The 12,379-nt window shown below is 39.5% G+C and overlaps 1 protein-coding gene across 1 annotated transcript; it reads left to right on the plus strand.

The window, feature by feature from the left end:
• Nucleotides 1-741: 741 nt before the first annotated feature.
• Nucleotides 742-4,087, plus strand: LOC112202795 (G-type lectin S-receptor-like serine/threonine-protein kinase At1g67520). The gene is made up of 7 exons (XM_024343807.2): nucleotides 742-2,030; nucleotides 2,186-2,290; nucleotides 2,401-2,597; nucleotides 2,704-2,914; nucleotides 3,021-3,258; nucleotides 3,358-3,508; nucleotides 3,602-4,087. The coding sequence occupies exons 1-7, from the start codon at nucleotides 863-865 to the stop codon at nucleotides 3,911-3,913; spliced, it is 2,382 nt and encodes a 793-aa protein (XP_024199575.1). The 5' UTR covers nucleotides 742-862; the 3' UTR covers nucleotides 3,914-4,087.
• Nucleotides 4,088-12,379: the final 8,292 nt, after the last annotated feature.

Consider the following 12,379-nt stretch of genomic DNA (forward strand, 5'->3'; position numbering starts at 1 on the left):
AGTTCAGTCCTAACCACTTTACAAGCATGCACATGTATGCAAGACATACCTGATTGATGAGAGTTGTGCCTGAAGCTTGAAGCTTTCCATTCTTTCAAGGATCTAAGAGTAGAAAGCTATTACAAGAAACATGACTCTTGGTTGTTGCGCTTAGGAAATGCCAATCAAAATAAACATTGCACTAACATCATGTCAACACATCCAAGTCTATAACTACACATTACTTTCTAAGTGGATTGCATAATCCAAGAATATTGTAACAAGATTTCAGTCTCTGTCAACAAAGATTCCTGCTTCTAGAAACTTTTTCCAAAACAATTACTACCTCTAAATGCATTTGTAATCATACACATGGAGGTACAGGAACATCCTTACATTGTTTGCTTTGACATTGCCAAGAAAATTCCAGCACTACAACCCGGCAGAGCCCACTTGTTTTCAACTCCTAGATTACCCTCCTCTATATCAAAGCCACCCCCCATTCGCAGTCTCATTCTCTTTACCTCGAAATTTAAGTTGGAAAAAAGCTCACTTCTTGTCCGAGGCATTATGACGAGCACCTTCCAGGCAGTTTACTAGTGGTTTGAAGTTTGCTGTGATAACCATTAACAGTTACCTTTACATTCATGGGATTTGGATGAATAAATAAAGTAAAAAACTTAATTTCTGTGATGCTTTTGACCGCTGGCTGCTGTTGACCATTTACTTTTTAGGCAGACAATATTGGTTTTGAATGTTGAGTTGTTTTCAATAATTGCAGCACAAAAAACGGATCTGTACAGCGCAGCAAAAAGAATTTCTGCATTGATTTTGTCATTTGGATTTCGGAGGAGTACTTTGGGGTTGTGGTGACTAATCATTTATGGCTGGCGGTGTCGATTTGATTTGCTTGGTGTTTATGGGGAGCTTGTGGAGTGCTGCTTGTAATGGTGTAACAGACACTCTGAAACCAGGTGAAAGTCTAAATTCTTCAAGCTTGTTAGTTTCTGCAAATGGGAAGTTCACTATGAATTTTCGTGCTCATGAGCTTGATCCAAACCATAGCTACTTAGTTATAACGTGGAATGGGAGTCATAACTATGCGTGGGTTGCGAATAGAGAAGCATCCATTTTGTACCCTTCTGGAGCTCTTACATTGGACAGGAACAACACATTGAAGGTTACTCACAGAGATGGGGATGCCCTGGTGCTTTACTCTGCTGATTCGGAGACTATCAGTGGTGATGCTGTGGCTACTCTTATGGATGATGGGAATTTTGTGCTGCAAGAAGTGAGCTCTGATGGATCGGCGAAGAGGGTTTTGTGGCAGAGTTTTGATTATCCTGGAGATGTGCTTCTGCCAGGTATGAAATTAGGGGTCAACCGTAGTAGTGGCCGCAATTGGTCACTGTCGTGCTGGTTTACTGAGAGAAGTGCGGTACCAGGACCTTTCACTCTTGAATGGGACCCTGATGGACACGACTTGAAAATTAAGCGGCGTGGGGTGGTGTATTGGAGTAGTGGAGTGTTTCGAGATGGGAGTTTTGAAAATATTAAGGAGAAGAGGTATAAGTTTAGCATTGTTTCAAAGAAGAATGAAGAATATTTCAGTTACGCTACTTTAGATGAAAATGCTGTATCAGAGTGGCTGCTAACCACAATAGGGCGACTAAAAGACTTTGATGAATCAATTGATATTGCAAAAGCAGATTCCTGTTATGGGTATAACACTGAAGGTGGATGCCAGATTTGGGACCAGCCAAAGTGTCGGCGTTCTAGTGCTGTATTTGAGCAACAAAATGGTTACTTTAATCCAACAGGTGCTAGCGGCACTACTGCAACATCAACAAGTGATTCAAATACAAGTCTCAGTATTAGCGACTGTAAGGCTGCTTGTTGGGCAGATTGTAACTGTATTGGATTCCTCTTTCTGTTTCCTAATCAGACTGGATGTCGGTATTGGACTGGAAACTTGAAATTCATTGCAGACAGCATAAGTTATAATTCAAATGTTGTATATGTTTTAACAACAAAGTCAGTCGACAGCAGTGGTACGTATACACATCCTTACCTTTTTTATATTGAGCATGTTTGTCAAAACTAAATTGTACCCAGACTAATAAACACTACAAAGCTATCTCCCAGAAATGATGGTAAGTCTACTTAACCACAAAGCATAATGATGCATAATAGTTACTCTATGTAGATGCATCGCATAAGTGGATATGGATTGGTATTGCACTTGTCGCTGTTCTTCTGGCAATGGTGTTTTCTAGCATGTGCTACGTACTACGAAGAAGAAAACTTGCAGGTATATAGTTTCTTTAAACATTTGCTTTGTACACCTGTTATAAAGAACTTCACATTTTGACAATGCTTTTGCAAATTGAAATGATAAATTATCTTAATTAATCTTAATAGGTGAGAACCAAAGAAATGTCCAGGATATGCTGAACATGATAAATTCTAATATACCTACTAATGCTAGTGGACTTCAAAATGATGGAAAGGGGGGACATGATTTAAGGGTATTTAAGTATCCTTCTATCATAGCCGCCACCTGCAACTTCTCTGATGAAAATAAGCTAGGAGAAGGCGGTTTTGGACCTGTTTATAAGGTGAGGCTTTGAATAATGCAAGTGAATCTTATATAGTACATTATTAGTTTTTTTCTTGTGCACTACTGAGAATATATAAAATATAATTGGGTGACGTATTATTCAGGGGAAATTGGTCACCGGACAAGAAGTGGCAGTGAAGAGGCTTTCAAAACGTTCAGGGCAGGGAATATCGGAGTTTAAGAATGAGTTGATACTTATACATGAACTCCAACATACAAACCTTGTTAAGCTCTTCGGATTTTGCATTCATGGTGAAGAGAGGATGTTGATATATGAGTACATGACAAACAAAAGCTTGGCCCACTTTTTATTTGGTTGTTACTTTAATCTAACTACTTGCTTAATTCCATATATTATTTGTTATAGGAATGTACATATGTATTTGTCATTAGATTTGATCCGATTGTACCAATTGTACAGATTCAACTAGATGCCAGCAGCTAGATTGGAACAAACGTTTCAACATAATTGAAGGAATTGCTCAAGGTTTGGTTTACTTGCACAAATATTCCAGAATGAGAGTAATTCATAGAGATTTGAAGGCAAGTAATGTTCTGCTTGATGAAAGGATGAATCCCAAAATTTCTGACTTTGGAATGGCAAGGATTTTCATGAATGATGAACAAGAAGCAAATACTATGAAGATTGTTGGGACACGGTAAGCAAACATGCAGTTCTGATATTTTGCTTTTGGTTGTTAAGCATGCATTTGTGAATGTAGTTGCACTAATGAATTTTTCATCTCCATTTGGTGCAGTGGTTATATGTCCCCCGAGTATGTTATGGGGGGAAATTTTTCCACAAAATCGGATGTCTATAGTTTCGGAGTGTTAATGCTTGAAATCCTAAGTGGTAGGAGAAACAACAGCTTCCACAATGATGATCGCGCCTTCAACTTAGTTGACTATGTATGTCAAAGTGTCAACAAATCTTTGTTTTTCTTGTAGGGGTTGCCGGGTTTAGTGATTCAAAAATTCTAAATGAATGTGATATTGTTTCAGGCATGGGCGTTATGGAAAGCAGGTGCAGGACTAGGATTAATGGATCCGACACTTGGCGATTCATGTGATAAAGATCAATTGTTGAGGTGCATCCATGTTGGTCTGCTATGCGTGGAGGAAAATGCAGCTAGTCGACCCACGATGTTAGATGTGATACCTATGCTGACCAATGAAAGCATGTCTTTACCAGTTCCTACAAAACCAGCATTCTGTACAGAAAGAAGTGTGATCACAGATGCAATAAGTGGAAGCGGATCGGAAACGGTTTCATCTATAAATGCTATCTCCAATTCTGGTTTTGAGGGGCGTTAAAGTTACACCCTTTCCCCTTGAGAATATAGGTGGTTATGAGATTCGAAGTTTGATTTTCTGTCAAAAAGCATAAGATGGTTCTATTTTCTTCTCTTTACAAAATGTAATCACGTATGTTATGTATGTTATTGACGATATTTATGGCTGAATAATTTATAATCGTTTGGATTCTAATATTTATGTGTACTCCTGATATTGAGTTGATTATAGTCGTTTGGATTCTAATGGTCAATAATGGTAATGTTATAACATAATCAGTGTGACATACTATGAAACTCTTTCAAAAATTATTCAAAAAAATTTTGTTTAACCGCTCAAGAATAAGTTTTCTGTTCTTGATTTTGATTCCATGACAAAAATGAGGTGTAACCGTGCTAAATTAACACCTCTAGAATTAAATATGATTACTCTAATGCGTTGTTATTATTGTCTCACTCCATGCGCAAAGTAGTATGCTGTTCAATTACATTTTCTACCAAACCAACATAGGTAATCAGGTTGGTAAGAGTCTCCAGTTGTTCCACCCCCACACTAGGGATCGAATCCCACAGACGTTGATTGGAGTTTAAATCTCAATCTATTCTTAGTGGCTAGAGGAAATGAACCATTTTGACATGATCCCTTGGTCCGGATTAGTCTCTGAGCCTAGAAACGCTTTGAGGATACCGTGTGATTGCGATAAAAAAAAAAAAAAAATTACGTCTCCCAAAGAGAGAATTTACTAAGTTGAGAGACGTGATTCCATAGATGAAACAACGTCGTTTAGATAGTAATTGGGCCATTAGACTATCTCTTACACCCAGGCCCAAATATAAAAATCTCAGAATCCAGCCACGAAATCAAGGCCAAACCCAAAAGGCAACGCCGCAAGGAAATTTCAGAGGCTTTGAGAGAGACGGAGTCCTCAGATAGAACAAACCAAACGAGCTCCTCCCAAAAGGAAAATAAAAAAGGCACTAAGCTAAGAGCAACATTAAAACCTCCGCTTTTTTGCTTTCTAGCGAAGAAAATTGGTGCTTTCCAGTTTTTGCTTCTCTAAAACTTGTAGATAGTTAGGTTAGAATTAGTTATGTGTTATTTTCACATTTCCTAAACTTATATTGCAGCACAGTAATTTCAAATTGTTGTTAAAGGAAAAACATATTGTGTGCCTTCGTCAAAGCAACTGACGGAGAGGAAATCAAGGAATCAGTGATTAACATCAATCAGCGCAATTACGGATCAATCAGCATTTAGTATCATTAATGTAATCGATATTTCCGTTGTAATTCTATCCCTATATAAAGGGACTATGAAATGAAATGATGAGACCAATTCTAGTTGTCATTCTACTTTAACACGTTATCAGCACGCTTAGAGCAAATAGCCAAGAAAAAAAACCAAAACCCTAGAAGAAAAAAATATTTTCTTCTTTTTTGCCGCCGTCAACAAAAAAAAAAAAAATTTCTCCTCGATCCGACAGCTGCTTGCAGCAGTAGCCTGCATCCCAGCCCGCGTAGCAACACTAAGCCCCACAGCCGGCCTCTGCCTGGTCGCCAGCTCCACGGTCTCTCCAGCCCAGATCCCAGCGCCCTCCAGCCTCTGCACCTCGCCCTTGCAACAGACTGGGCTCGAGCCCCGCCGCTAGCCTTCACCAGTCCTCTATCCTTCACCCGTCCTCTCCCCTTCACCGGCTTTCATCTTCAGATCTCACCCTCCACCCAGACCGCCTCCAGCCTCTGTTCAGCGCTGCACACCCTGCCTCCGCCCCAAGACTTGAGTCCGGCCTCCCACCTGCAGCACACTGCTCCGGCCTCTCACCAGTAGCGTACGGCTCCGGTCTCCCACCTGCAACGCACGGCGCCCTCCTCTCACCTGCAGCGCACTGCCCGAGCCCACTCGCTCTTCTTGCCGAATCGCACGCACGCCCAGAGGAAGAAGGAACAGAGAACTAGAGGAAGAAGAGAGAACCAGAGGAAGAAGAAGAAAAAAAAGAGAGAGACGAAGAAGAGAAAAAAAGGGTGCCCGGCCCAAAGAATAGGACCGGCCCAAAAAGAAAACCCGGCCCAGAGAAAAAAAAACAACAAAAAAAAAAGAGAAGAAAAGAAAAGAAAAAAAAAGGCATTGTGGCCCACTGCCGAAAAAAGAGAAAGCAGCCCAATTTTTCTCAAGCCTAAAAACATCGCTACACACGCCTGCATCAACACGCACGTGCTAGGATCGTTTTGTTTTCTAGAAATCAAGTATGTTTTCTTTATTTTAATTTATAATTTTAACCAAGCATGTGAATTTTATGTTTTCTATTTTTTTTTTAAGCATGCTTTATACTTTATTGTTAATCCGTTTATTATAATTTGCTAATGAGCATGTTTAGTTAGATAATATTGATTTTTAAACATGCCTTGTTATTTTATATATGTTTTATTATTCGTAGAAATTTAAGCATGCTTTATATTTTATTGCTTATGTTTTTATTATGAAATTTTGAGCATGTTTTTATTTTATTTACGCTTATATAAATTATGTCTACGCATGCTTTGTATTATGCTATTGTTTATATTTTATTTTATGCATGATATATTATTGCTCTTATTATGTGTAGTATATAATTTGTTGTATATGTGTGAAATTTGAGCATGCCATGAAATTTATTTTTATATATGCTATGTTTAAATGTGCTATGCTTATTTTTAGCATGCACCATATACAATCTGCTTTGCCATGATAATGAAAATTCATGCGCATTATACACACACACACACACACACACACTTACTGTGATAAAATATTTTCACATAGCATCGAAAAACAATGTGACCATTACGAATCTTGGTCTTGAAATCTAATTCACATTTTTGGAAAATAATTTACGTGGATGTCTTTATGACTGCGTAATTTATATCTTCTCTCTTGTTTATGTAGATGACTGATTCAACTCAACCTGAATTTGACATCTTGGACTCAGAAGGACTTGAGTACCATCGTTGGGTTTCCGATATGGAAATTGCCTTTGTGGCAAAAGATTACACTACCACCATTACCGACCCCAAAGATGATGAACTATCTAATAAGGTGAAAGCAAATGCCTTAATGTTTCTGAGGCGACATATTGATCCTAGCCTACGCTGGGAGTACCTTCAGTTGAAGACACCCAAAGAACTGTGGGATGCCCTTAAGGGACGTTTTGGGAACATTCACGATACTTTGCTCCCAGAACTGGCCGTTCAGTGGACTGGAATCCGCTTGCTTGACTATAAAAAGGTCAATGACTTCAACAAGGACATGTTGAGCTTAAAGGCACGTCTCAATTTCTGTGGAAGGGAAATCACAGAAGATGATATGATCTACAAGACTCTTACCACCTTTCCTACTTCAGCATTTATACTAGCGAACCAGTATAAGTTAGAGTATGACAACAAAAGAATCACAACCTTCAATAAGTTAATAAGCCTACTGCAAGTAGCTGAAAGACATAATGAGGTTCTCTTGAACAACAATGCCAAGCCCACTGGGATAAAGAAAATTCCCAAGGCTAATTATGGAAAAATGAAAGGTGGAAAGAACTCCAATGCGAGGGGGTTTAGACGTGATGATCCCTACCCACGTGGCAACAATGCACCACGTGGAAAGGGACATGGGGATCGTGGAAACAAGATGCAAAAGGAAAGAGTTGACAATGAACCATGCTATAGGTGTGGATTCATTGGGCATTGGTACAAGAACTGCCAAGCAAACAACAGAGTAGTAGCCAATTACAAGAGGTATAGAGAGTCTAAAGAACAAGAGGCTCACTATATGGAAGAAGGAGGTCATGACCTAGACGTCAACCTTACAATTGCAGACTTCAATGGAAAAAAGGGACTTGGTCAGTCAATGGATGGACTAGATTTTGACCGATCTGCTTTATCTATTTATTTTCCAAAGACAGATTTGAAGGCATAATGCCTCATTTTTAATTAGACTATTATTTGGTCTTAAAGAATGGTTTGATGAATTAGATTTCTGAACAAAGACCTTGATTTGATTATCGTTGGCTTATTAATAAATTTTGAATTTTATTCTGAAGTACTGAATTTATTCAAATTTATTTACTACACATATTTACATGGTTCGACATAGCACTATAAAGATGTAAAGCAATACATCTAGAGAAAAATTATTAGAATAAAAAGAATAACATTCTACACAAATAGAAATACTCTAAAGAATATGAGTTATATTTTCTAAATACCTCCCATTTATTTGTAGGAATGAATGGAGGAGAACTTGATTGCTTAATTGATAGTGGGACTACCCACACAATATTAAGAAATAGGCAATTATTCATTGAATTAATAGCCTATAATTCCTCTGTGACTACGATGATTGGATCATCACAAGTAATAAAAGGGCGAGAAACTACCAAATTTTTGCTGCCTAATGGCACAACATTTCAAGTCACAGACGCTCTATATGCACCCAGAGATAATCGAACCTTGTTAAGTTTCAAAGCTATTTGTGCCAACGGTTATCCAGTAGAAACACACTGTGAGAATGGAACTGAATATCTTGATATTAACTCTAATGAATGTGGAAGGAAACGCATTTTAGAGAAACTTATGAGTCAATCTAGTGGACTGTACCTCACTATGATTCGGATCATTGAATCCTATACTGTCACCAACAATGAAATGTGGGACACTGACTCATACAGGCTTTGGCATGACCGCCTAAGGCATCCCGGTCATGACATGATGATCCGTATTTTAAAGAACTCATATGGACATCCCTTCTTTCGAGTGAAAAATAAAATGGGAGAAAAGTCCGCCACACTGCAAGGTGTCGGTCCTAGTACTGCTCAAATGCAGCCATTGCCTTCTGAAGTACCAGAAGCACTACCTCCCTCCCATTATGCCTCATTGACTATTTCAAAGGCACATCACTCGTTTTGCAAAGCCTGCTCTTTAGCAAAAACAGGATCGAGACCTTCCTATGCTAAAGATACAAAACAAAACATTCCATTCTTACGAAGGATATAAGGAGATATCTATGGACCTATCCATCCAGAATGCGGACCATTGAAGTACTTTATGGTTCTGGTGGATTCTTCGACAATCTGGTCACATGTCGTTTTATTGTCCACAAGAAATGCCACATTTGCAAAACTCCTAGCACAAATTATACGCTTAAGGGCTCACCACCCTGATCACCCTATCAAGTCTATAAGGCTTGATAATGCTGGAGAGTTTACATCAAAAGCATTTGATGATTATTGCATATCTATTGGGATCGATGTAGAGCATCATGTACCCCATGTACATACACAAAATGGTCTCGCAGAAGCCACCATCAAAAGGCTACAGATGGTGGCTAGGGCATTGGTTATGCGCACCAACCTGCCTATATCTGCATGGGGTTATGCAATATTGCATGCAGCTTTACTTATTCGTTTCAGACCCACTACTAGCCAACCATTTTCTACGTACCAGTTGGTAACTGGATATGAGCCTGACATTTCACACTTACGCATATTTGGTTGCGCAGTATATGTGCCTATTGCGCCCCCACAGCACATCAAAATGGGTCCTCAGAGACGATTAAGTATTTATGTTGGATACGAATCCCCAACAATTATCTGCTAGTTGGAACCCTTGACAGGCGATCTCTCTACCGCTAGATTTGCGGATTGTCACTTTGATGAGACAGTCTTCCCGTCGTTAGGGGGAGATAGAAAAAGGATTTTCCAAGGGAACGACAGGAATTGTCGTGGTTTGTCCCCACTCTGTCTCATTTTGATCCCCGCACTTCACAATGTGAAAGTGAAGTGAAAAGAATAATCGATCTTCAGAACGTAGCAGATTCGATGTCGGATGCGTTTACTGATATCGCAAAAGTGACGAGATCACATATACCAGCTGCAAATGTGCCTGCAAGGTTAGAAGTCCCCAACAAGGGGCACGGTGCTGCAGATAGAGGCACTACAACCACACTTAGTGGAGGTGTGGTTGAGGCCGTGGCTCCCGAAGGGAAAAGGGGGAGGCCACTTGGTTCGATTGACACTCACCCAAGGAAGAAGAGGGTGAGTAAGGCACAAACCAATCATCAATGTATAGAATCCCTCTCATGAGATTGTTTCTGATTATAGTTATGTCCATAAATCAATACTGGAGGACGCTCCGATGTTTAAAATGATTCCAGAGAACAAAGAAATCTCAAAGGATTATGAGAGTGCGTATCAGTTGATAGAAAGATCTTCCATACACATTGATGATATATACTGTTGCTCAAGGAATCATAGAGCACGATGATATCGAACTACACTCTGTTGCAAAATGTCAACAAAGAGCAGATTGGCCTAAATGGAAAGAAACAATCCAGGTAGAATTAAATTCTCTGACAAAGAGACAGGTATTTGGTCCAGTAGTGCTAACCTCACCAAGTGTAAAGCCTGTAGGACATAAATGGGTCTTTGTCAGAAAGCGTAGTGAGAAGAATGAAGTCCTAAGGTACAAGACTCGCCTTGTGGCGCAAGGTTTCTCACAACGCCCTGGAATTGACTACAAGGAGACATACTCTCCTGTAATGGACGTTATAACGTTCCGCTACTTAGTTAGCGTAGTAGTTTCCGAAGGACTGGAAATGCAGCTTATGGATGTGGTTACTGCATATCTCTATGGGGATCTAGATTCAGAGATATATATGAAAGTGCCTGATGGCCTTACATTACCCAAGTCAAGTGACTCTAAACCATGGAGTGCGTTTGCAAGTAGGTTGAAACGCTCACTTTATGGATTGAAACAATCCGGGTGGATGTGGTATGCCCGTCTAAGTGACTACTTGATTGGAAAGGGATATAAGAACGATGAAGTATGCCCCTGCGTATTCATAAAGAAAACAAGTTCCGGATTTGCAATTGTAGCTGTATATGTCGATGATATGAACATAATAGGTACTCTTGATGAAATAAGAGAAACCGCGAGCTACTTGAAATCCGAATTTGAGATGAAAGATCTTAGGAAAACTCAATTCTATCTAGGCCTTGAACTAGAACACTGAGTTTGTGGAATACTAATCCACCAGTCTGCGTATGTCCAAAAGTCAGGCAATTTAACATGGACAAAGTGCATCCTGCTAGCACTCCCATGATCGGTCGAAGCTTGGATGCAAAGAAAGATCCATTTCGTCCAAAGGAAGATGATGAAGAGATGTTGGGAGCTTAAATTCCCTATCTACGTGCAATAGGCGCATTATTGTATTTAGCCTAATGTACTCGACCAGACATTGCATTCTCAGTGAACTTGTTAGCTAAATTTAGCTCAGCGCCAACGCAGCGTCATTGGAATGGTATCAAGAACATTTTTCGATACCTAAAAGGAACCATTGACTTGGGACTGTTCTTTCCCTACAGAGAGACAAGAGGGACCACAGATGGAACTGCAATCCCTGAAGGAAATATTGAAGGCGAAAGCGCCATTCACTACACCGAAACGCCAAATGACGTTTTGGTTGGTTTTGCTGATGCTGGGTATCTCTCTGACCCACATAAAGGTCGTTCCCAAACTGGTTATGTATTTACCAGTGGGAACATGACGATATCTTGGAGATCAACCAAGAAAACCCTTGTGGCTACCTCCTCGAACCACTCAGAGATCATTACTCTACATGAGGCGGTTTGTGAGTATGTATGGTTAAGAGCTATCATCACACATATTCGAGGGACTAGTGGTTTGAGTTCTACCACTGAAGAGCCTACTTGCATTAATAAAGATAATGCAGCTTGCATCGAACAAATGAAGCTAGGGCATATCAAGGGTGATAATACAAAACACATATCACCAAAGTTTTTCTACAATCAGCAACAACAGGCCCTCCTCAAGATTTAAGTGAATCAAGTAAGATCTGAGGAGAATGTAGCAGATTTGTTCACCAAATCATTGCCTAAAGCCATATTTGAGAAACATGTGAAAAGCATAGGAATGTGAAGACTTTCCAAGCTCCCTTGATTAATGTAAGGATCAGGGGGTGGTGTAGACGTTAGGGGGAGTCTAACACACACATATCATCCTCAAATGTAAAAGGTGCGTTGTGCTCTTTTCCTTCGACCAAAGTGTATTTTTTGTCCCACAGGGTTTTTATTGTTACTTGGCAAGGTTTTTAGTGAGGCAACAACTCATGCACCATTTCGTCTTTGACTTGGCACAAGGGGAGTGTTAAAGGAAAAACATATTGTGTGCCTTCGTCAAAGCAACTGACGGAGAGGGAATTAAGGAATCAGTGATTACCATCAATCAGCGCAATTACGGATCAATCAGCATTTAGTATCATTAATGTAATCGATATTTCCGTTGTAATTCTATCCCTATATAAAGGGACTATGAAATGAAATGATGAGACCAATTCTAGTTGTCATTTTACTTTAACAATTGTAAATTATTATAGGATTTTTAACCAGACTTTGTTTTTTTTTTTTTGGAGGAAAGCACAAAAAATTTTGGTGCTGTTTGTTAA

The sequence above is a fragment of the Rosa chinensis genome, chromosome 5 (assembly GCF_002994745.2).
Source record: "Rosa chinensis cultivar Old Blush chromosome 5, RchiOBHm-V2, whole genome shotgun sequence".
Taxonomy (NCBI): Eukaryota; Viridiplantae; Streptophyta; class Magnoliopsida; order Rosales; family Rosaceae; genus Rosa; species Rosa chinensis.